At 31.4% G+C, this 21863-nt stretch overlaps 5 protein-coding genes across 5 annotated transcripts; all 5 read left to right on the top strand.

Annotated features, from left to right (window-relative positions):
- Positions 1 to 3316: 3316 nt before the first annotated feature.
- LOC146954899 (uncharacterized) lies at positions 3317 to 5760 on the top strand. The gene is made up of 9 exons (XM_085704306.1): positions 3317 to 3513; positions 3613 to 3880; positions 3975 to 4071; positions 4161 to 4285; positions 4440 to 4524; positions 4623 to 4956; positions 5102 to 5131; positions 5229 to 5394; positions 5575 to 5760. The coding sequence occupies exons 1-6, from the start codon at positions 3361 to 3363 to the stop codon at positions 4939 to 4941; spliced, it is 1047 nt and encodes a 348-aa protein (XP_085560432.1). The 5' UTR covers positions 3317 to 3360; the 3' UTR covers positions 4942 to 4956; positions 5102 to 5131; positions 5229 to 5394; positions 5575 to 5760.
- A 3229-nt stretch (positions 5761 to 8989) lies between these two features.
- LOC146954898 (uncharacterized) lies at positions 8990 to 10933 on the top strand. The gene is made up of 4 exons (XM_085719007.1): positions 8990 to 9546; positions 9627 to 9902; positions 9971 to 10088; positions 10269 to 10933. Exons 1-4 carry the CDS (start codon positions 9419 to 9421, stop codon positions 10431 to 10433), a joined length of 687 nt encoding a protein of 228 aa, XP_085575133.1. The 5' UTR covers positions 8990 to 9418; the 3' UTR covers positions 10434 to 10933.
- A 1121-nt stretch (positions 10934 to 12054) lies between these two features.
- LOC146954897 (uncharacterized) lies at positions 12055 to 12928 on the top strand. The gene is made up of 3 exons (XM_085719016.1): positions 12055 to 12192; positions 12274 to 12469; positions 12556 to 12928. The coding sequence occupies exons 1-3, from the start codon at positions 12173 to 12175 to the stop codon at positions 12751 to 12753; spliced, it is 414 nt and encodes a 137-aa protein (XP_085575142.1). The 5' UTR covers positions 12055 to 12172; the 3' UTR covers positions 12754 to 12928.
- Positions 12929 to 13809: 881 nt separating this feature from the next.
- On the top strand, positions 13810 to 16744 carry LOC146954896 (uncharacterized). Its single transcript, XM_085746770.1, has 9 exons — positions 13810 to 13962; positions 14058 to 14325; positions 14412 to 14508; positions 14585 to 14706; positions 15090 to 15174; positions 15256 to 15543; positions 15668 to 15785; positions 15884 to 16006; positions 16691 to 16744. The coding sequence occupies exons 1-9, from the start codon at positions 13810 to 13812 to the stop codon at positions 16742 to 16744; spliced, it is 1308 nt and encodes a 435-aa protein (XP_085602896.1).
- A 1089-nt stretch (positions 16745 to 17833) lies between these two features.
- LOC146954895 (uncharacterized) lies at positions 17834 to 20586 on the top strand. The gene is made up of 7 exons (XM_085746759.1): positions 17834 to 17986; positions 18105 to 18187; positions 18655 to 18779; positions 18971 to 19055; positions 19159 to 19440; positions 19541 to 19679; positions 20569 to 20586. Exons 1-7 carry the CDS (start codon positions 17834 to 17836, stop codon positions 20584 to 20586), a joined length of 885 nt encoding a protein of 294 aa, XP_085602885.1.
- Positions 20587 to 21863: the final 1277 nt, after the last annotated feature.

Below are 21863 nucleotides of genomic sequence, written 5' to 3'. Positions count from 1 at the left end.
TTTAAGCTGTGAAACAATTATGAAATTATGTTATGGTTACATCGATGAATGATTTATATTTATTTTTTTATTTTATCCCTCATTGAAAAAAAATATTTCTATATTATTTAGCACCATTGTTGAATAGTATATCATGATTTTTTTTTTGAGATATATATTATAACTTATATTACATTAATCTCAAAGGAAAAATTATTTATGTTCCATCATGGGCTGCTGTATTAGTGGTAATGAGGACATGTATTTTATTGGTGTAACGTATATGGATCATTATTTTGCCACATAATTGATTAAAAAATTGATTAAGAAGATTTTGCCCTAATATGGATTGGAAAACTTTGGATGCTATGTTTTGTTTCCATTTTTGCCTTTACTGGAACTAAATATGTACAATATCCGTTCAGAGTATCAAGTTTCTATAAAGTCTACAGTACTGCAGTCGAGTGTTAGCCGAGTATGACTACTCTTAATCATGTCAAATCACGTGTTATATCTCCCTACCTCTGATGAATAGGATCCTGAGAAACTGAAAACGTGTGTAGATTTGAAGGAAAGTGTACCCACTATAGAGTTGATGTTGCACAAATGGTCACTCTAAAAAATGGTATATTTTTGGTTTTGGATGATTGCATATATTCCTTTCTGTACAACTTTCTAACATACACTTTAGAAAAATAGTTGAAAAAATTATTATTATATTATATAAATGTTGATTAAATAATTGAAAAAAGATTAATTTTATAAAAGATGTTTCCTAATTTATAGAGAAATTAAATATAGCGCTTAAGTAAATAAATCAGTTTTTTACCCATTCATCGTATCTCATTTGTTTTTCTTTTATATTATCAGAAGAGGATTGCTATTTCGCACGAAGCTTTTTGTCGTGCAAGACACACGACGCTTCACTTACACTTTCATAGCGCCTTATTTATGGACTTGTTTCAATTATTATTAATATTAATTTTAAAAGCTAATAAAAAATGCTCAAAAAAACAACCGCCACAGCTTATGATTCTAATTTCTAGTACCATGTTGCATCCCACCGCCACTGCTTATAAAAATAATTGAAATACCAGAAATGATCATATAGAAAAATTGTTTCATCTAGCTAAGCACGAGAGATAGAAAGATCAATGAAATACAAAAAAGATGAGAGGATGAGAGAGGTAGGTAGTGGTAAGGAAGCATAACACTGTTGTGTTAAAGGAAAAGAAAGTAGGTAGATATGATCATCAAACAATCTAAAGATATTAATAGCAGGTCTCAAAACCGATTGCAAATTGAAAAGTAGATAGAGATATAAAGATGAAAGCATGTTTGATAGGGTCAACAGGTATAAGATACCGCACTCGTGTGTTTAGCACAAAAATGCTATCGTGCCATTTAGCATTTTTCTTATCCAGGATTGCTATTTCGCACGGAGCTTTTTGTCGTGCAAGACACACGATGCTTCACTTACACTTTCATAGCGCCTTATTTATGGACTTGTTTCAATTATTATTAATATTAATTTTAAAAGCTAATAAAAAATGCTCAAAAAAACAACCGCCACAGCTTATGATTCTAATTTCTAGTACCATGTTGCATCCCACCGCCACTGCTTATAAAAATAATTGAAATACCAGAAATGATCATATAGAAAAATTGTTTCATCTAGCTAAGCACGAGAGATAGAAAGATCAATGAAATACAAAAAAGATGAGAGGATGAGAGAGGTAGGTAGTGGTAAGGAAGCACAACACTGTTGTGTTAAAGGAAAAGAAAGTAGGTAGATATGATCATCAAACAATCTAAAGATATTAATAGCAGGTCTCAAAACCGATTGCAAATTGAAAAGTAGATAGAGATATAAAGATGAAAGCATGTTTGATAGGGTCAACAGGTATAAGATACCGCATTCGTGTGTTTAGCACAAAAATGCTATCGTGCCATTTAGCATTTTTCTTATCGAGGATTGCTATTTCGCACGGAGCTTTTTGTCGTGCAAGACACACGACGCTTCACTTACACTTTCATAGCGCCTTATTTATGGACTTGTTTCAATTATTATTAATATTAATTTTAAAAGCTAATAAAAAATGCTCAAAAAAACAACCGCCACAGCTTATGATTCTAATTTCTAGTACCATGTTGCATCCCACCGCCACTGCTTATAAAAATAATTGAAATACCAGAAATGATCATATAGAAAAATTGTTTCATCTAGCTAAGCACGAGAGATAGAAAGATCAATGAAATACAAAAAAGATGAGAGGATGAGAGAGGTAGGTAGTGGTAAGGAAGCATAACACTGTTGTGTTAAAGGAAAAGAAAGTAGGTAGATATGATCATCAAACAATCTAAAGATATTAATAGCAGGTCTCAAAACCGATTGCAAATTGAAAAGTAGATAGAGATATAAAGATGAAAGCATGTTTGATAGGGTCAACAGGTATAAGATACCGCATTCGTGTGTTTAGCACAAAAATGCTATCGTGCCATTTAGCATTTTTCTTATCGAGGATTGCTATTTCGCACGAAGCTTTTTGTCGTGCAAGACACACGACGCTTCACTTACACTTTCATAGCACCTTATTTATGGACTTGTTGCAATTATTATTAATATTAATTTTAAAAGCTAATAAAAAATGCTCAAAAAAACAACCGCCACAGCTTATGATTCTAATTTCTAGTACCATGTTGCATTCCACCGCCACTGCTTATAAAAATAATTGAAATACCAGAAATGATCATATAGAAAAATTGTTTCATCTAGCTAAGCACGAGAGATAGAAAGATCAATGAAATACAAAAAAGATGAGAGGATGAGAGAGGTAGGTAGTGGTAAGGAAGCATAACACTGTTGTGTTAAAGGAAAAGAAAGTAGGTAGATATGATCATCAAACAATCTAAAGATATTAATAGCAGGTCTCAAAACCGATTGCAAATTGAAAAGTAGATAGAGATATAAAGATGAAAGCATGTTTGATAGGGTCAACAGGTATAAGATACCGCATTCGTGTGTTTAGCACAAAAATGCTATCGTGCCATTTAGCATTTTTCTTATCGAGGATTGCTATTTCGCACGAAGCTTTTTGTCGTGCAAGACACACGACGCTTCACTTACACTTTCATAGCGCCTTATTTATGGACTTGTTTCAATTATTATTAATATTAATTTTAAAAGCTGATAAAAAATGCTCAAAAAAACAACCGCCACAGCTTATGATTCTAATTTCTAGTACCATGTTGCATCCCACCGCCACTAGCATACTCACTGTTCATATATCTCGCGGTTGTATTTAGCATACTCACTTTCATTTGTTTCATGCATACTTCTCCAATATAATTAAAAATCGGTATACTCTCTTCTGTAAACAAATGGGTTCATACCTTCATAATTTAGCTGATGTCTCAGCTGATAAAGAAGAAATTAAAATTAAAGCTGGAATCATTCACATGTGGAGGGTCACTTCCCATCGGGGATCTATTGAAATTGCAACATCTATTGAAGTGGGTTTCGTTGATCGAAATGTTGGTTGCTTTAACTTTGGTTGTTTTCTTGTTGTGTTTTTGTTCTTTTATTTTTCATTATAAATGTTATTTATAAAACTGTAAATTTTCTCGAACCAGGGTTGTAGGATTCAAGCAACAGTCCCTGAAGAATTGATGCAGATTTTTGAAACAAGGTTAACTAAGCATGGAGTTTACCTGATGTCTGATTTCTCTGTTGCGCAAAACTTTGGATCTTATAGGGTAACTGTTCATAGGCACAGGCTAATCTTCAAGGAGACGACCGAAGTTCTTTATTTTGGCATCATTTTAAATCCGTCTAGAACTATATCCTTTTTGGATTCAACCTATGTTTGTAAACATCAACGTGATTCTGACTACTTAGTTGGTAAATTATCTTGTTAATCTCTCTATCTTATATAGGATTGAATCAATTAAATATTATATTTCTGAAACAATCTTGTGGTTAATGAGTTTTTTAGATGTGATTGGACTGTTGACTGGTGCGTCTACACCCAAAGAATATAACAGAGAGGGACATATTGTTCGATTGATTTTTCTGGAGCTCTCCGATTTTAGGTTGATGAGTTATATGTAATTTTTCTTCGTATTTCCCCTTTGTATATCATCCTATGAAAATTTTCATCCAATATGTTGTGTTCTTATAGGGGTAGATTCAAATGTGTGTTGTCCGGTGATTCCATTGAAAACTTTCAAAGTCAGATGATCATGAATCTGAAGAATGAGAAACCCATCATTGTTATTGAATATGCGAAAATCAGGATGTTATTAGGTGTGATTTGTTTCTTTTTCGTTCTGTTTTCTTTTGTTAATTTATAGTTTAAAATTAAATATATTGATGTGATCCTTTCATTGTTGCTGTATTTTGGAATATTCATGATGTATCTTTTATTTTTGGTATTTTTTATTATCTAATTTTGAAACAGGATATCCTACTATTGAAAATGTTAAGAACATTACTAGAATTTATGTGAATCCTTCTATTCAGGAGTCCGAGGAATTTAAGAAAGGGTGGGTTTTCGTTTTATTGTATGGTATATATTTGTTTTCATTGTAATGTTTGGGTTTAATTCTGAATAAGTCAATTTTCCCTGTTGTTTTCAATCAAGTCTCACCAGTGTTGACACCAGCCTTCCAGTTAAATTAGTTGGTCCAAAGAGGAAAGGCTTTGGAGAGGTTGATTTCATATCGTTGTATCCCAGGAAAACATTATTTGAGCTTAATAGCATGGCTGAAGATGGAATTTTTGTGGTGTCTGCAACTTTGTCTGGTCCTGTTGAAGGAGAAAACTGGTGTTATCCAGGGTTGTCTGCAAAAAAGCATAGGGAAGTTAATTTAGGTTTTATAGATAGTTCTCATTCGGCCGATTATATCTTTCATCTTAAGCAAAGGAATATAATCATCTTTGTTCTGGTCCTGCATCTGTAATTTTTTTATTCAACGGTTAGTATTTGAACTTAATCTTATTATCAAGTTGTCTTTCCGTTATTTTGCTTGAAGGTTTAGGGTAAGATTCGATGTTTACGATGACACTGATTGGTCTGTTTTCGTGCTTTTTGATGACGATGTTCAATCTTTGGTTGGTAAGAGCTGTGTTGAAGTTGCTAAATCTTCAAAGGTTTGTTGATGTTGTATTAACGTTCTTTTCTTATTATCTCTAAATTTTGAAATATAAAATTTAACACTTGTATGCCAAAATTGTGTCAAATATATAGGGAAAAAATCCGAAGATCTATCCTCTCGTGATTCAGCTATTGTCTGGAATGGATTTGTTGTTTTTGGTGGAAAAAGAATCTTCTTTGTAATCCTACATTGGATGGTTCTTATAAAGTTAGGAAGGTGTGTGGTGACCAAAATGTTATTGATCTTTTTAACTCCAAGGTAACAAATTAAAACTTTTAACCAATGATTTTAAAAAAAGTTATCGTTTTTTATTATTAATCGTTGAGTGTTAAACTTTTTTATTGTTTTGCAACAAAAAAACATTTTATTGATTTTAGCTAGATTGCACTTTTTTTTAGAGTTTTGCGTATGTTCTAAATTGTTTAAATTGTTTTACAGGATAAGAAGGTTGATTAGGATTACGTCCGAGAGGATGATTGAGACTATGGAAACAAAGGGAAATGATAATACAGTGACTTATGGTTAAATTGCATTCCGGATTTAATTTTTTTCGTGAATGAATAACTTGTTTTATTATCGGATGATGAATTTCTAATTTGTTAATGTTCAAGTACTTAAATTTAATTTGGTAATATTATTCAGTTTTTGTGTTAGTTCTTATGTTTATTTGGATACATTCTGCATATTTAATATTACATTTGTTTATTTCTTCAAAAAAGAATATTATGTTTGTTTAATACTATTCAGACATATTAGATTTGAATTTTTTAAATGAAAAAAGTTGAAGATAAATGCAAAAAAAATTCACTGCAGAATTAAAACATTTATAAACATTTACTTGGTTTACTCGTCTGTGAGATTAAACATTTGCTTGATTTACTCGACTGCAGAGTGATCTTAATCAAATGAAATTTGAATTATTAAAAATAAGACAAAGTTACTCACTCGTTTTAAAACTTGAGGCTCGTCTTTGAAGGTTTTTACTTAATATGGCATTCTGTAATTTGGTGAATTTGGAATGAAAGGAATGCTAGAATCTTTAAGAACTTGATCATGAGTTTTGATGAATTTTTGAAGACATTAAGGCGTTGTTGGGGGATGCTTGATTCTGTGTTGTATTTGTTTTCTAGTTAGGCCTTTTGTTTTTTGCCTACTGTCAGCTGCAATTTTTAGTTTATCTTCTCCCCCTTTGGTTATTCATGTGACAGTGACTTTTAGCACTTCTTGTAGGGGCATAGTAACATATTTTTAGTGATGTGTTTGCAGTAATATAATAATAATACTTATTTTCCCAGGGATATAAGTGTACTATTCAATCAAAGAGTAATGCGAACATGAATCTGAGTTAAAAGATAAGACAAGACTATACGCCAAGTACATTTTGGATTCAGATATGTTCAGAAAGAAAGATTTGTCCATTCCATATACTCCCTCCGGTCTCAAATATAAGAAAAGATTCATTTTTTAGGTTCATTGAATAATTAATGTATTTGTTTTACAATGTAGAGCAGATACATTAACTACTCAATGAACCTAAAAAAGGAATCTTTTCTTATATTTGAGACCGGAGGGAGTAAGATTCAAGGGTACGGAGTCCATTATTTCTGACAGATGTAGCTCATTTTTCCAAAAACATCCTTTCTTTATAGTAAAAAATTACTCCATTAAGGGTCTGTTTGTTTCCAAGGAAAGATTGTGGGGAGGAGAGAAAGTTGTGGGAAAGAAGCATTTTCTTTAGTTTGGAACACACTAAAAAGGCTAAGGAAAGAAAGAATCTAATGGGACCCACCATTGAAATCTTTCCACGCCAATATGGAGAGAAAGGGTGAGAAGTAACCACATTTTATTTGAAAAGTCCAAAACACCCCTACTTTTATTGCATTTATCCATGGTACTACTATTCATTTGTTGTTGACATCCACACCAAAATTGGGAAGAAGTAGAAAGAAGAGTCTTCATTTCAACAAAATACCTTTACACCCTTGCATTGGATTGTGCACATTGTTGTTTATTTTTCTAGCATAATTTTACCTATTTGGTCTGCTGTGTATAATATGTTGTATCTTGTGTGCTTTTATTTTTTAATTTGCTATTCTTTCTTGTTTGTTCTGACGTAATGCGTATTATATTTTTTGTTTATCAAATTTTATAAATATTAGTACATTATTGGTGTAACTTGTAACATTGTAAGTAACAACTCTTCATGAAAAATAAATCAATTACGTACAAAAGTTTATTAATAAATACTTGAATGATAAATAAATGATTTAATAATATTATTCTGTTTTCAATTTTAAAATACTATATACACATATTGAATATCTTATTTCTATAAAAGGGCAGTTGTGTCATTTACTAATTATATATATCTTTCTTTCTTTTCACTTTTTTTTCACTTCCACTTATACTAGACAACCAAACAATCATCTCACATTCCTTTCTCTTTCTATTCACTTTCAATCCTTCTATTTCCTTTCCTTTTACTTTCTTTCCTTTTGTCATAATTGTGGATGTATTGACTGCGGATTGATGGATTTGGATTGTGTTTCGGGACCAACGCGTCTTCAGTATAACCTGCAGATGCCTTGTTTCTCTCCTATGGTTGATGATTTTCTGACACAGTAGTGTTTTTGCCTGATTTTCTTTTATTCTAATTCTGGATTTTTTCTTATGTTCTGTCGCTTCATTTTTAAGGCAATAAATTAATTTGTCTGTCGCTTCATTTTTAAGTCAATAAATTAATTTGAACTGTTTTTTGACTAGAACAGTGACTTTTTTTTTTTTTTTGAGAAACAGTGACGATGTTGAAAATTGTATAATGTTATTATATATGCATTCATTTGTGTATAATTTGGGTCCAACCAATTTATTATTGTTCCGTTAGTTTGTTTTTAACTGGTTCGTTAGATTTATTTTACCATTGTTCTATTTTTTATATTTTTTGTGATGTGTACTTTGGATTTGTATTTTTATGTTGATAGTTATTTATTGGTTTAATTTTAATTAATATTGTATGATCCTATTGTATTGCAATTTTTTCGTCTTCTTCACTTTTATTATATATAGGGTGGTTTGATTTTTTTAATATATCCTTTTCTGGTCATATCATATTTCTGTGACTCATATTTCTATCACTCATAGGTCTTGCTTCTTTTTCATTGAAACTTGAGATATCTAAACTAGTGTTATCATTATCTCTATGTCATGTGTGCGGTAGGATATTTTAATTTCCAAGACTCTTTTTTTTTGTTTTTTGAAAGAATTAAATTCCAAAGCTTTTCTATGTATTATTTATATACCAATGTAGTAAAATTCTGATTCCTGTTTACGATGGATACCCGTTTTCTCTCAGTTCGTGATATTGAACCTGGGATTAAGCAATCTTGTATCAAATGCAGGGTTATATACATGTGGTGTGTTCCTTCATTCAAAAAATAAGGAAGATATTGATTCGATGGAGATCATTTTGGTTGACAAAGAGGTAAATGAATTTTGTTGTTTGTTAAACGTGTCCTTATTTATGACATTTTTTCTCAATGGCTAGAGTTTTATGCTAAACTGCGTATTCTCCTCTTGCCCTTATATCGATTAGGGGGATAGGATTCATGCGTCTATCTTGGAGCCAAATGTTGATAAATTTATCAGAAAGTTGGTTGAAAATGGTGTGTACGAGATATTTTCATTTTCTGTTGTTAGAAGTCATGGATCCTATCGTACAGCTCTTCATTCCTATAGAATCGTCTTTGATTCTGATACAACTATATATGAGTCTGCTTCAGATGTTATTCCTATGTTTGGTTTGACTCTCACTACATTTAAAGAGTTCTATACTCATCGCATTGACTATGACTTTTTGACCGGTTAGTGATGTTTTTTATTTTTAACTTTGGTTAGATACTTTGGAGTTTTCTCTTTATTCTTGTTATCTTTTGTAGATATCGTTGGCTATGTCACTTGCATATCACCTGGGCAGGATTGTCTTTTGGATAGACAACTCACCACTGTTTCGATTGTGGACCTCTTCGATGAAAAGTTTGTTTCTGTTTCTTCTGTTTGGAGTTGTTTTTCCCACTTGTTTTCTTAATTATATTGATTGGTTGATCCCCATTGAATCCAACAAGGAGCAAGGTTGGATGTGTGTTGCATGACTGCTGTTTAGAACCATTGAGGGGATATACCCAGTTGAATTCCACTCCTGTTGTTGTTGTTTTGCAGTTCGTGAAGATTAAAATGTTTAGAGGTTCTTTGTTATTGTTCTTTTGTTTTTGTAATTTACTTTGATATGTTATTTGTACATGATTTTAAAGATGAACAAAAACCAGCAGGGAATCCCACCGCTCAGAGTGGCCCAAATATTACAAGAATTTTAATTGATCCTGATATTCCTGAGGTTAAGCTCTTTAAAGATAGGTGAGGAAGTTGTTTTAGATTTTTATTTTTAATTTAGTTTTTGATTATCTTTCTCAACGGTTTTCTTTTAATGCATGTAGAATTAGTCGTGTTGGATTTGGATCAAAGATCTTGCATTCATTATCGCATATGACGAATGAGGAGGATTTTTTATCTTTGGATAAGAAGAGAACAATCCATGAGCTAAGGACTTCCATGGAATCTAAGAATCTTGTTATCGTTGCAAATGTTACTGGTTTTGTTGGGGATGAGGGTTGTTTCTATGAGCTTCAACGGTTTCATAAAGTTTTGAACCGATTTTCTCCGTATAAATATTGTCGGTCTTGTCTCCGGAGCATAATCCCAATTAAACCAAAGTAATGTTTCTAAATTTTTTGTTTTAAATTTTTATATCTGTAGTTATACAATGTCTTATGCATATTAGGTTAAGGGTGTTGGTTCGTGTGTCTGATGGTACCGCTGATGCTGTATTTTTATTGGATGATCCTGAGGTTCGTGCTTTGCTTAAGATGGACTCTACTGACTTGATTGTTGGTGATCAGGTTTGTTATCTTCTAATGATTGTATTTTTATCTGAATGTTGATTGTTAATTCCCAATTGTTGGATGATTAGTTGAAGAGGTGTTTTTTGTTAATTTTTGTACTTTGTATCTTGGTCAGTGTGTATGATCTTTTTGAAATTTAGCAAACCTGTTTATTAGTTTTTGACAATTTCTGTATAGAATGCAGATAATATTCAATTACCTTCTGGCTTACTCGACATCAAAGGAAAGAAATTTGTTTTTATGGTAAGCAACGTGGACTATGTTGCATTTGCTCGTAGAGGGTACTTTAATGTTATCAAGGTGATTGATGATGAAAAAATCTTGGAATTATTTCTTCGCTAAGTTTAACTTCATCCAATAGGTAAAGTCTACTGATGCTAAAATATATATCAAGTTTGGATTATTTGTTAATCTTGCGACTCAATGGTTTATGTAATGAGGTAATTTATTCTTTGTTTGATTTTGTGATCCAGGTTTCCAAATCAGTTGGATTTTACATTTTGTGTTCACTCTAGCTATGTTTATGAACTTTGATGTTGGGATCTTCAAGTTTGGCGTTGTTAGCTATTGCTTGCTTGTTTTTGATTTCACGTAAAGGCAGATGTGGTTTCTCTGTGAAAATATATTATTGTATATAATTATGTTTCTTGTTTTGGATTTCAATCAGCTTTTATTTATGTGGTATAGGTTTTCGTTTTTATGGTATATTAAAGTATATGAATTGGTAGAACTAACGAAAGGACTATATCGTAATAGATTATGTACAAGTTAAGTTGGAACCATTTGTTATCTTTGGTATATCTTAAAGATTATATTTTAAAGAATTTATAATTCAATTTTCATGATTTCAATTAGTTAAATAAATGAATATTTTGAGAAAATAACTTCATCTTTGCTTGATTGGGTGTATTTTTTTATTAACTTTTTTTATAATATATAAACAAAGGATATATCTTCTAGAGCAAATGTATCTAAATGATATCAATTGATGAATTTCTTAGGTTTCACTGAAATTCGAAGCTCCAACCATAAATCAAGAACTACTCGGCCAATTTTTGATCCAATGATATCTAACAATACTCTGCCAGTTATTTATCGCAGATAACCATTTATTTATTTGAGAGGTTAAATTTGGCGTGTTTGGTTAATTGTAAGGTGAGATTAATGTGCTTGATTGTTGACCGCAATGGTCGTGAGAAAATAAGAAATATGAAACGATAAGAGAATAGAGAAGGATGTGAGATATAGAGTATTATTGTTCGGTTAACTGTTACAAAAGAAATAAATAAAAATTGGTAAGTTTTAAAATAAAGATGATCGTTGTCGTCAAAATTAAATTAATTTATTTCTTTATAATAAATGGATTCATAATTAATATTTGATTTTAAACTAATTTATTGACACATAATAATATTGAAAAACATATACTACATTGTTGTTTTACTGGTCAAATTAAATTATTAGGAAAATCTAATGATTGTTTCTTCTCATAAGAATTCAGTAAAGTTTTTACAAGATCTTATACAAAGATGTGATTCTTATGTACAGTGTGTTTTAAAATTTAGTCTTTTTGACTTCGTCTTTGTCCTCTCAGCGACCATTATTGAATGGTCTTTATTCATAAGCAGGATTCAACTTTTAGGTTTATTCATTTAATTATGCATATGGTTCATGAGAATCAAGAAATGTGTCTTTCTAAGATTGATTAAATTATACAAAACATTGCCATGATCAATTGTATTTCTGTGATATTTAATTTAATGAAAATATTCATCCCTTCAAATAAAATGAATAATGAATATAATACTATGTATATTGGCAATGTTTATATTATTTTATTATTTTATATTTTATTTTGCGCGGTGTCTTTTCGTTGTTGGGAATCGGGTTCGTTTTTTTACAAGGGTTTTTTTTATATTATATTTGTTATCATCACATAGAACTATATAATATTTTTATACGTCTGGTCTTATCATTCTCAGGTTGGTGGAGGGAAATTTCTATATAAGTAGTATCCTTTGTTTGTGTTGTACTGAGATTGAGATTGAGATTGATAGTCGTTGGAACTTGGGATATTATTCATGGCCAATTCTCCAGAAATGTAAGCTCATTTTATTTTGTATAATTTTTAAATGTAAAATATCATAGGTTATGTTGGCTGATTTCATTTTCAATTTTGTAGACATTTGGACCTTGATGATTGTGGTGCTGGGCAGAATATTGTTGAAGACGATGGTAGTTCTATATTTGATACACATATTGAACTCTTAGGTTTGGTTGCAGAGGACTTGAAGGTTGTCAAAATTAATGAAGTATGTTCTAAGATATCCTGGAAAATTGAGATTGTCAACCCTTGTATTCCTTATCGAACAACTTTGGTTAGTGAATTCTAACGTGGTTGAATATTTTAAACAACTCTGAGATTTAGTTATGTGGTTATATCTGTTTGTTTGTTTGTTTGCAGGTTTTACCTGAGGAAGTCTCGATTGAGTTTGCAAAAAGAGGTCAGACTTCAATTATTTTAGCGGATCCTGATCAAATGAGGTCGTACAAATCTACTATTGTTACACTGGAGGATGAAGGCGGGAAGAAATACATCCATGATGGTTGGATAAAGTTTGTTTCGGATAGGAATCTATGTGTGGGGGACAGTCTTTTGTAGTGTTGAATTTTACTGCGATGGTTTGTTTCTTGAGTTATTTTGAGGAAATAGGTGGATTGGAAAAAAGAACAATGTTGTGTTGGAATTGAGTATAAACTTTCAGGCAACTTGGCGTGTGTTTGCCAACCATCAATATCTAATAAAATTTCATGTTCGTTTGTTTGTTGTTTTTTAATTTTTACATGTTTTGTGCCAATGAACGTTGTTTGTCAGAATAAATTCCGCATAAATCGATGTAGTTGCACTTCAGATAAACAAGATTGAGTAATTGTATGTGAACTTTTAGTTTTTTTTTGCATACGGAGACACATAAATTAATGTTTCCTCCATTGTTTAATATTTAATTCAATGTACATTCTTGTATTATAATTTAATTAACCAAACTATTGAGTGAGTATAACATTGTTGATTTTTTGGGTAACGTGGAAAGATAGAGTCAAGTTTGTTTAACTTTAAAATTGGAGAGTGTTATGATAAAAAGTTTTCGTTTCTAATTCAATAATCTTTTTTTAATTATTGGTGTATTTGTTTTTGGATACTTGGAATTCGTTAAAATATTTTATGTATTAAAGATGCTTTTATTTTTATGTTGAAGAGAACCTATGTGTTTCTTTCATGAATTAAGACGTATTTATACTCTTTACTAAAAAAAATGTACTTATACTTGTGATTAAATAAAGTATGAACTAAATTAAGTAATAAAAGCATTTATTTTTTTGCGAAAATCATACCAATTTATTTTAAATTTATCTGGAAAAGTGTATTGAAGTTTTTTATTATAGGCGTTAAAAATTCAAAAAAGTTGTATATAGTTTAATTGACATTTTGATATAAATTGGAACGTTTTACTTATATCGTCATTTATAATCAAAGGATATGATTGTAATTGCATCAATGTTATATCTCTTTTATATTTTTCTTTGTTATAATGCCCCCAAATGTCCTCTAGATGCACATGGATTAAAATCTTAGCTACGTAATTAGATAAAAGTTTACTCTATTGCCTTACTGTGCATTGATAAAGTTGCTCTATTGTTGTACCTGGTAATCTGAGAGATGGATGCTCTGTTGCATAAACTGAGAGATGTTTCTCCGTTGAACACAGAAATCAGATTGAAAGTTGGTATCGTTCGTGTTTGGAAACCTTATACTTTTGATGGTGATGTGAAGGTCATCTCATCGATTGAGATGGTTCTTGCTGATGAAGAGGTGATTCAATGAGTTATATTTATTCCTATTGTTTTTCAAAATTTATCATGGCCTTAGTTCGTTGATGGTTGACTTGTTTTTTTAATGTTGTACAGGGATGTAGCATTCAGGCGTCTGTTCCAGAAGAATTGATTCATCTGTTTCGATTCAAATTATTCACTAGCTGTGTTTACATCATTTTGAGTTTTAAAGTTGTTCAGAACCTTGGGTCTTATCGTGTCACTAACCACAAATATCGACTTGTTTTTATGGTAGAAACTTCTGTTCATGTCGTTGTTGGTTCGTTAAATCGCATGAATGACTTTTGTTTTGCTGATTCAAGCGTGATATCCAGACATCAAAATGATTGTGATTTTTTGGCTGGTATACAATCTTTTACATATTTGTTTGAGTCCGTAATTTTTATAGTTTTGCTTCCTTTTTAAAGTATTCCATTACTTCTATATTAGATGTGATTGGTATGTTGGTTGGGATTTCCAAACCAAAGGAAGGTATTGTCGAGGGGAAACTTTGCATGTCCATGATCCTTGAAATGTTGGATGCCAGGTTTTTCTCGATTTTGCTTGGAATTTATTTTTCTTCCGTAGCAAACTTGTCTCCTAAGATTCTCATAAACATGCAGTGGTAGAATCCGTTGTCTCGTTGCTGGAGATTGTACCAGTACGTTGGAACATGCGTTGTTTGGCTGCAATGTCAATAGACCAGTGGTTCTTATTCGTTTTGCTAAAATTAGAATGTATCTTGGTATGTTTATTGCTTTTATTTGCTTCTGGTTTTTCCTTTTCTTCTTAGGTTTTGTTTTTGAGGGTTATTGTTTTGTCCTATTCTACATAGTTTAGTTTTGTTGTAGATTATTTCACAATTTTTACCGTTCCTTGGATGTACTTCATTACAGAACAAGTTAAATTTTTGAATGTATAATGGTATGTTTTTGTTTTTTAATTGCTTATGAGTTGTCATTAACATTGTAATTTTCATGTCGGATGGTGAACTTATTGCTCCCTTTATATGATTTAGTATTGTTCTGGATTGTCAGCTCAGTCATTACAATTTTTTCACGTACTCTGTTGTTCAATAATGTTTGGATCTTTGATATTGATTTACTTATGTTTATTAAATTTAATCAGGATTCCCCTATGTGGAAAACGTCAAGGAAATTACTCAGATTTTTGTAGATCCGGAGATCCCGGAAGTCACTGAATTTAGGAAGCAGTTGGTTTTCTTTTGTATCAATGTTTTGTTTTTTTATAGTTATGAATTTCATTACCATTTATCAATTTGTATTTCTCGCAGAATGAGTAATCATGGAATTCCAACACATGGTCCCATTGAAGCGATTGTTCCTAAGATGAAAGAATATGGTGCAACTAATTTTTTGTTGTTTTACCTGAAGAAGACAGTATCTGAACTTGAATCTATCATTGAAGATCGGAGGTTTGTTATATCGGGGGTCTTAGTTGGATTTATTGATTGTGAAGATTGGTGGTTACCTTCTCTTTCAAAAAATGATACTGAAATTGATGCATCAAGTTTGACAACTGATTGTGATAATAAAGATTATGAACTCCATTTAATTTCAAGGTAAGGTTTATTTATTAAGTGTTTTTTTTTTATATTTATTTCCATAGACTATTTGTTAAGATTTTATCTCATTTATTTCATTCAATTTGCTGTGATCTAATGGACGTTTTTATTGCAACAATAGTTCTAGGGCAAAGTTTATTGTCTCTGATGTTTCCGGTGAGGCTGTGTTTGTGTTGTTTGATGATGATCTTAGGGAATTGCTCAAAGAAAATTGTTCTGATTTACACTCTAAGATGGAGGTCAGTGTACTATTTGCTGATGGTTGTTTTAATTGTGCTTATTCGATGATGACGTTTAACAATTTCATTTTTTTGTTATTTCGACGATTAACAAACAGGGAAAAAAATCAAAAGTGTGCCCGTCTGAATTTCAGTCGCTGTTTGGAAAGAACTTTCTTTTTTTGGTTGATAAAGAATCTACTTCCAATCCAACTTTGGATTGTTGCTACAGGGTTGTCAAGGTTTGCAATAACCCAGAGATCGGAACAAAATAGAGTCAAAGCATGTAGATTCTTTATAAAAACAAAATATAGTATAAAAGATGTTATTAGATTCATCTTGATTAATATTTTCAAAATATCAAATTTTCGTAATTTTTTCTACTACATTATTAAAGAAATTTAAGTTTATATTTGTGCATTGGCATATGTGATAAAGTCAATTTGGTCAAGTAATATGGGACGGAGGGAGTAAAATATTAGTATTGTACATGTGATGCTCACATAACCTTTGATTTGTGACAGATAATTATTTTCAAACATGTATTCAATTGTATTGTATGCAAGTTGTCAATAGCTAGAGTGCCTGACTACGATCACAGATATCACACTATACCTCTTTGCAATTTTAATGACAATATTTTTTTCTCTTAGCATAATTAATGGGAACAAGACCTTGTTTTTTTTTGTTTTGAAGGTTGGTCACTCAACTTAAAAAGTAATTTTTTCTTGTTTTGTTTCTACTTTTCTGAGGGCTCCAGCTTTTTTACTTGTGTGTACCTAGGTGAGTGCACCATCTCTGGTGTTGTACATGAGATGGAGAATCTTTTGGATGAAATCTCATCTCCTCGAATTCTTCATCTAGCCATCAAGACAATTGATATGTATTATTTTTTAATTCTGACTTGTGTTGTCTTGTCTGTGTAGTTAAGTGGACCAATTTGTGGATTTGTTATGATGAATATTTCAGTGTATCCTTGATCTTATTCAATATCTAACTTTATTCTCAATCAATGATCACAACATGAACAGAACACTAGGTTATCACTGTCATAGGTCATAATGTTTCTCAAAGTTTTAGTATTACCCCTATAAGATTAGAACAATGTAAGATTGGACTAATTTATTAACGTTATAAATTTAATTTGATTAATTGTGTTTGTGTACGTAGACCCTTCTTATTGTTAAGAGTTAAATTATTAAGAATTGAATATGCCTTTGTTCTCTAATAAAATAAAATTATGGAAGCTTTTAATTTAAATCCTGGTTTAATTTTAATTCTTTTATTACTACCTGTAAAAAAAAAATTCTTTTTACTTTAGAACCTCTTGCAGCGTAATTTGTTTATCTATCATTGATCTTTTGTATTTTTTAATTATAATTATGTTTTTAATTTTAAAATAACTTTAGAACATTATAAAGATTCGTACATAGAGATGTAGATTTATCTAACATGAAGTGAATTGAACAAGAATTTTTTAAAATTGCAAAAGTCATTGAAAAATAAACAAATATGAAAGTGGAATTAGGTAAATATTAAATTTAAAAGGTGTTGGTTTTATAGAACATAAACTTACAGATCTTATTTTCAAGGGTCATGTTAAGCAAAATCATTGTTCTCGAGACATTGGTTAAGAAAACTAAAAGAGAAAATTAAAAATTAAAAAATTCTACTTTTTCAACTTTTAATGCATTAATTACACATCTCTTAATGCAAATGCTACGGTATTTAATCCCTTAATCAGTACTCAGGGTGTATCGGTTAACATTTCCTTATTTTTAATAAAACTGTTCTATATCTCTGGAAAAAAAAGGAAAAAAACGCTGTTCTATACTATCTTTGATAACTCTGAAGTCATCATTACCTTTATTTTATTTTTATACTACAGATATATTATATTAAAATTTAATTAATTAAAATTAAATTAATTAGGTAAAATTTTAATATTCATTGTGATTATCGTATCTTCATTCATGTATTTCATTTCGAAGGCTTTATCTTACTTTTATAGTTAGGCAACACACAATTGTCTCTTTCCAAGAAAAAATAAGACATCTTTTTGGAACAACATGGCTTCTTACCTTGATAACGTGTCTGATGTTCATCTCTACAAAGAAAAGATCAAAATTAGAGTTGGAATCTTACATAAGTGGAAAGTTGTTTCAAAAATGAGATTCAAATCCGTTGTAACTTCCATCGAGATGGTTTTCTCAGATCTAAATGTTGGTTGTTTTTTTAATTTGTATTCTTAATTTCGTTTTATCGTTATTGATATCATCTTCAGATCTATACGGATGATCAAGAACAGTGTATATTAAATTGTATTTTTTGCTTGGCTAGGGTTGTAAGATTCAAGCTACAGTTCTTGAAGAATTAGTCCAGGTGTTTGAGACGAGATTGTCCTTGAACCATGTCTACATGATGTCCGATTCGATTTCTCTATCATAGAAAACAAGGGTCCTTACAGGGTGACTGTGCATACTCATAGACTTATCTTCAAAGATACCACTGAAATTCTTCTCTTTGGTACCATTTTAAATCCAAATCGAATTCTATCTCTCTTAAATTCTACTGATGTTTGGAACCATCGTCGTGACTGTGACTACTTACTTGGTAATTAAGTTTTTCTGTCTTCTTTCACATTTTTATCAGATGGCTTGAACTAGGTAGTTAATTACAGTAGTTTTATTGTGTAGATGTTATTGGATTGGTCACCAGTGTGTCCAGGACGAAAGAATTTAGTAGAGAGGGCCAGATTGTCCGATTGATGTTTCTTGAGCTTTCTGATGCTAGGTTAATTTCTCCGTTGATTTCTTTGTGTTTTATCGTATATCCCACGTGCTTTCTGATGCTAAGTTGATTTCTTTGTAATATTTTTTATTTTTTACAGGGGTAGTTTTTGGTGTGTTTTGTCTGGGGATTGCGTCGATTATTTTCAAAACCAGCTGGTCAAAAACGTTAGGGGAGAGAAGCCCATTGTTATTATTGAGTACGCCAAGATCAAAGTACTCCTAGGTGTGATATGTTTATTTACGCTTGATTTATGTAATTTATGTAATTTAGGTGTGTATTCTTGTTGCTTTTGTCTAATTTAGGTTTTATTTTTATGTTGTCAAGGATGGAGTTTGCCTACAGCTATTTCATACCTAGAATATTTGAAATGTTTATTTATTTGTGTAGTTGTTTACTTTTTATTTATGAAACAGGATACCCTACTATTGAAAGTCTTAAGGATGTCACCCGGGTTTATGTAAATCCTTGTTTTCATCAGGCTGTTGAATTTAAGAAGAGGTTAATATTCATTTTAGTCTGGATTATGTATTTGTTTTCTTTGCTATTGTTCTTTTTAACTTTAAAGAGATGATTTATACCTTTTTTTTTTTTGCAAATTAAGCCTTGTCGGTGTTGATACAAGTTCTCCCATTAAATTAGTTGATTCAAACACGAGAAAATTTAAGGATGAGGATTTTCTGGTGATCTATCCAAAGAAAACAATACATGAGCTTAATGCTTTGATTGAGGATGGTATTTTTGTGATCTCTGTAACTTTGGCTGGTGTTGTTGAGGGACAAAACTGGTGGTTTCCATCATCGGTTGCTAAAAAGATTGTAAAGGATGGTTCGAGTTCTGGCAACGGTCCTGGTTGCTTTGAGTATATATTCCATTTAATCCGAAGGTGTGCACAATTTTTTTTATTCGGTTGTATATAATAATTTATAAGCTGTCCATTTGTTCGATTATTAATGTCAAGTTATATATCTTGTGGTGTCTTGCAGGTTCAAGGTTAAATTTGAACTCTATGATGGCTCAGACCAGGCTGTTTTTGAGCTGTTTGATGAAGATATTGAGGCTTTGATTGGTAAGAGTTATGCTGAAATGTATAAGGATTCAAAGGTTGGTATTGATAGGCGTTTGGCAAGTGCACCAAATACTATCGAAGTAGTAAAAATATCGATCCCACGAGGACTATTTTTAATCTCAATAATTCAACTACGTTATATTTTAGGATGTATAAAGGTTATTTTGATTTGCCACTAGGCAGTAGATTGGTTTGATTGCATAAAAGTAATTGCTGAAAATAAAATTGGTTTTTAAGAATAAGAGAGAGATGAGTTTAGGTCTTTCGAATCATCGATGTTCCCCTAATTGTTATGTTGCACCTATTCGTATGAATGATCTTCTAATCCCACGATAGTTAACAAAATAGTCCTAATCAATCCCTTGAGTTAGGACCCTCTTCTTAAACTACAGCCCCTAATCCCTTAGGTGGTCTAATAATCTTTGAAGGTTTAAAGTACGTTAACCTAATATCACTAATAAACGATTATCCATTCCTAGACTAACCATGTTTATTAGAACAATTCAATAGGTCTAAGTAGAAAGCTATGGTCAGTAGTCATTCATTCTCACTAAATCATATTTATATTTGATCAGGATATAAAAAGCATTAAGAACAATTGAATTGAATAAAGACTAGAATATCATTCACAATAAATAGAGTTTCACAACATAATATTTCAATTAGGGTTACAACGAATCATCTCAGACCTAACCTCTAATGAATTTAGCTACTCATAATAGTGTTTACAAATAACATAATCATTAGAGGTAATAAAACATACACAAAGTGGTTGGAAGATGAAGAATTCGTCCTCCGGATCTTCCTTGCAGTTGCAAAATCGCACTTTTCTCTCTAGAATTCGTCACCCTGTTTTTTGGAATAGACTTCAGCATAAATAGGCACAGAATATCGCCCAAATCGTGTCACGTTTTAAGTAAATCGTGACACGTTTTCACCTTGTAGAGCAAGAAAACAAATTAGGGTTTCTCCAAATCGTGGCACGTTTTACCAATCGTGCCACGTTTTCAAATGTCGAACCAAACCTTTCTGAAGCTTCTCAAATCGTGTCACGTTTCATCCAAATCGTGACACGTTTTCATTCTTTGCTTTTTCTTCAGTTTTTCTGCTCTTTTGATGCATAAGTCTCCTTGTGAACTCCATTTTTGTGCTAAAATACATCTAAAATTACGTAATTACAAGATGTCATCACAACCCCAAACTTAAACCATTCCTTGTCCTCAAGGAATTTACTTGCAAAGCTGACAATCGACAGTAAAATAACAATTACCTATTCAAGCAGTAGTACCCAAAAAGTTCAACACCTTACTAGCTAAAGATGAGCTAGTGTGACTTGTACGCATCCACCAATTCACAACTCCACGTAAATAATTGAAATAGGGTTCTACCAGTCGACATGCAGGTCTACATATTACCATACGCTTGAAAAGTTTCTAAACATCAATCAAAGTCAATATCATTACACACTTTTGAGGTCTTTAGGGTTATAACGGGGCTTAGGTGAAAGGTGGGATATATTTGGATAAGTAGGCTACACAATATTTGAGTTAGGCATTCCTACGGAAGTTAAAGCACAAATTCAATCCTACAATCATTCACCTTGTGGAATAACAATCAATGCAAAGGTACTAGAGAATATTTTTAACATTTAGGAACAATCGAGTTTGAAGTTACTCGGATTTTCAATGTTTTGTCCCTTTTTCATCATTCATTTTCAATTTTTTTTTTTCATACACCAATTTTTGAGTGTATTTTTGCATTTTGCATGACAATTCTTTTTCTTTTTGTTCTCTTATTCTCTAGTACCCCCACCCCAAACTTAATTGGTTGCAAATTCCAATAGCAACCCCAAACTTAATTATTAGCAACATTCTACACTGCCTAACTCAGAAAAACAATAAGGGACAAGTCCTAAAAGTCTCTAAGCTTGTAAAGTAGTTTGTCACCGAACAAAAAGTTCTAATCCTACCGGCTCAAAGTGGCTAAGAAAAGGATAAAATTTAACAATTAAAATCAGGGTAGGCTTCAAAAGGCTCACAGGACCAAGCACTTTTGCCTCAGTGTGTAATTAACAAAGACCAATCAATAATAGAGAAACAATGCAAGTTCTAGAAATGTAGTTGCATGGAAAACTAATCTAAATATAAGCAAATTGAAAAACAAAATATGGCAATGAACCTTATGACTGAGATTTCTGGGAGTTGTGACTACCTATCTTTACTGCCGTACACTTCGCCTTT

This window comes from Medicago sativa, chromosome 1 (genome assembly GCF_051527215.1).
Source record: "Medicago sativa cultivar Bolivia chromosome 1, Bolivia_mono, whole genome shotgun sequence".
NCBI classification, from domain to species: domain Eukaryota; kingdom Viridiplantae; phylum Streptophyta; class Magnoliopsida; order Fabales; family Fabaceae; genus Medicago; species Medicago sativa.
This window is presented reverse-complemented; position numbering and strand designations above follow the sequence as displayed.

What these genes read in the sequence shown, in the direction of transcription:
- LOC146954899 (XM_085704306.1), top strand. Translation starts at nt 3,361, where the DNA reads ATGGGTTCATACCTTCATAATTTAGCTGATGTCTCAGCTGATAAAGAA. An exon ending in TGATTCTGACTACTTAGTTG is followed by an intron (nt 3,881 to 3,974) that starts GTAAATTATCTT and finishes TGAGTTTTTTAG; the next exon opens with ATGTGATTGGACTGTTGACT. An exon ending in TCCGAGGAATTTAAGAAAGG is followed by an intron (nt 4,525 to 4,622) that starts GTGGGTTTTCGT and finishes TTTTCAATCAAG; the next exon opens with TCTCACCAGTGTTGACACCA.
- LOC146954898 (XM_085719007.1), top strand. Translation starts at nt 9,419, where the DNA reads ATGTTATTTGTACATGATTTTAAAGATGAACAAAAACCAGCAGGGAAT. An exon ending in ATAATCCCAATTAAACCAAA is followed by an intron (nt 9,903 to 9,970) that starts GTAATGTTTCTA and finishes TATGCATATTAG; the next exon opens with GTTAAGGGTGTTGGTTCGTG. An exon ending in ACTTGATTGTTGGTGATCAG is followed by an intron (nt 10,089 to 10,268) that starts GTTTGTTATCTT and finishes ATTTCTGTATAG; the next exon opens with AATGCAGATAATATTCAATT.
- LOC146954897 (XM_085719016.1), top strand. Translation starts at nt 12,173, where the DNA reads ATGGCCAATTCTCCAGAAAT. An exon ending in ATGGCCAATTCTCCAGAAAT is followed by an intron (nt 12,193 to 12,273) that starts GTAAGCTCATTT and finishes TCAATTTTGTAG; the next exon opens with ACATTTGGACCTTGATGATT. An exon ending in TTCCTTATCGAACAACTTTG is followed by an intron (nt 12,470 to 12,555) that starts GTTAGTGAATTC and finishes GTTTGTTTGCAG; the next exon opens with GTTTTACCTGAGGAAGTCTC.
- LOC146954896 (XM_085746770.1), top strand. Translation starts at nt 13,810, where the DNA reads ATGGATGCTCTGTTGCATAAACTGAGAGATGTTTCTCCGTTGAACACA. An exon ending in TGGTTCTTGCTGATGAAGAG is followed by an intron (nt 13,963 to 14,057) that starts GTGATTCAATGA and finishes AATGTTGTACAG; the next exon opens with GGATGTAGCATTCAGGCGTC. An exon ending in ATTTACACTCTAAGATGGAG is followed by an intron (nt 15,786 to 15,883) that starts GTCAGTGTACTA and finishes ATTAACAAACAG; the next exon opens with GGAAAAAAATCAAAAGTGTG.
- LOC146954895 (XM_085746759.1), top strand. Translation starts at nt 17,834, where the DNA reads ATGGCTTCTTACCTTGATAACGTGTCTGATGTTCATCTCTACAAAGAA. An exon ending in TTGAACCATGTCTACATGAT is followed by an intron (nt 18,188 to 18,654) that starts GTCCGATTCGAT and finishes TATTTTTTACAG; the next exon opens with GGGTAGTTTTTGGTGTGTTT. An exon ending in ATATTCCATTTAATCCGAAG is followed by an intron (nt 19,441 to 19,540) that starts GTGTGCACAATT and finishes GGTGTCTTGCAG; the next exon opens with GTTCAAGGTTAAATTTGAAC.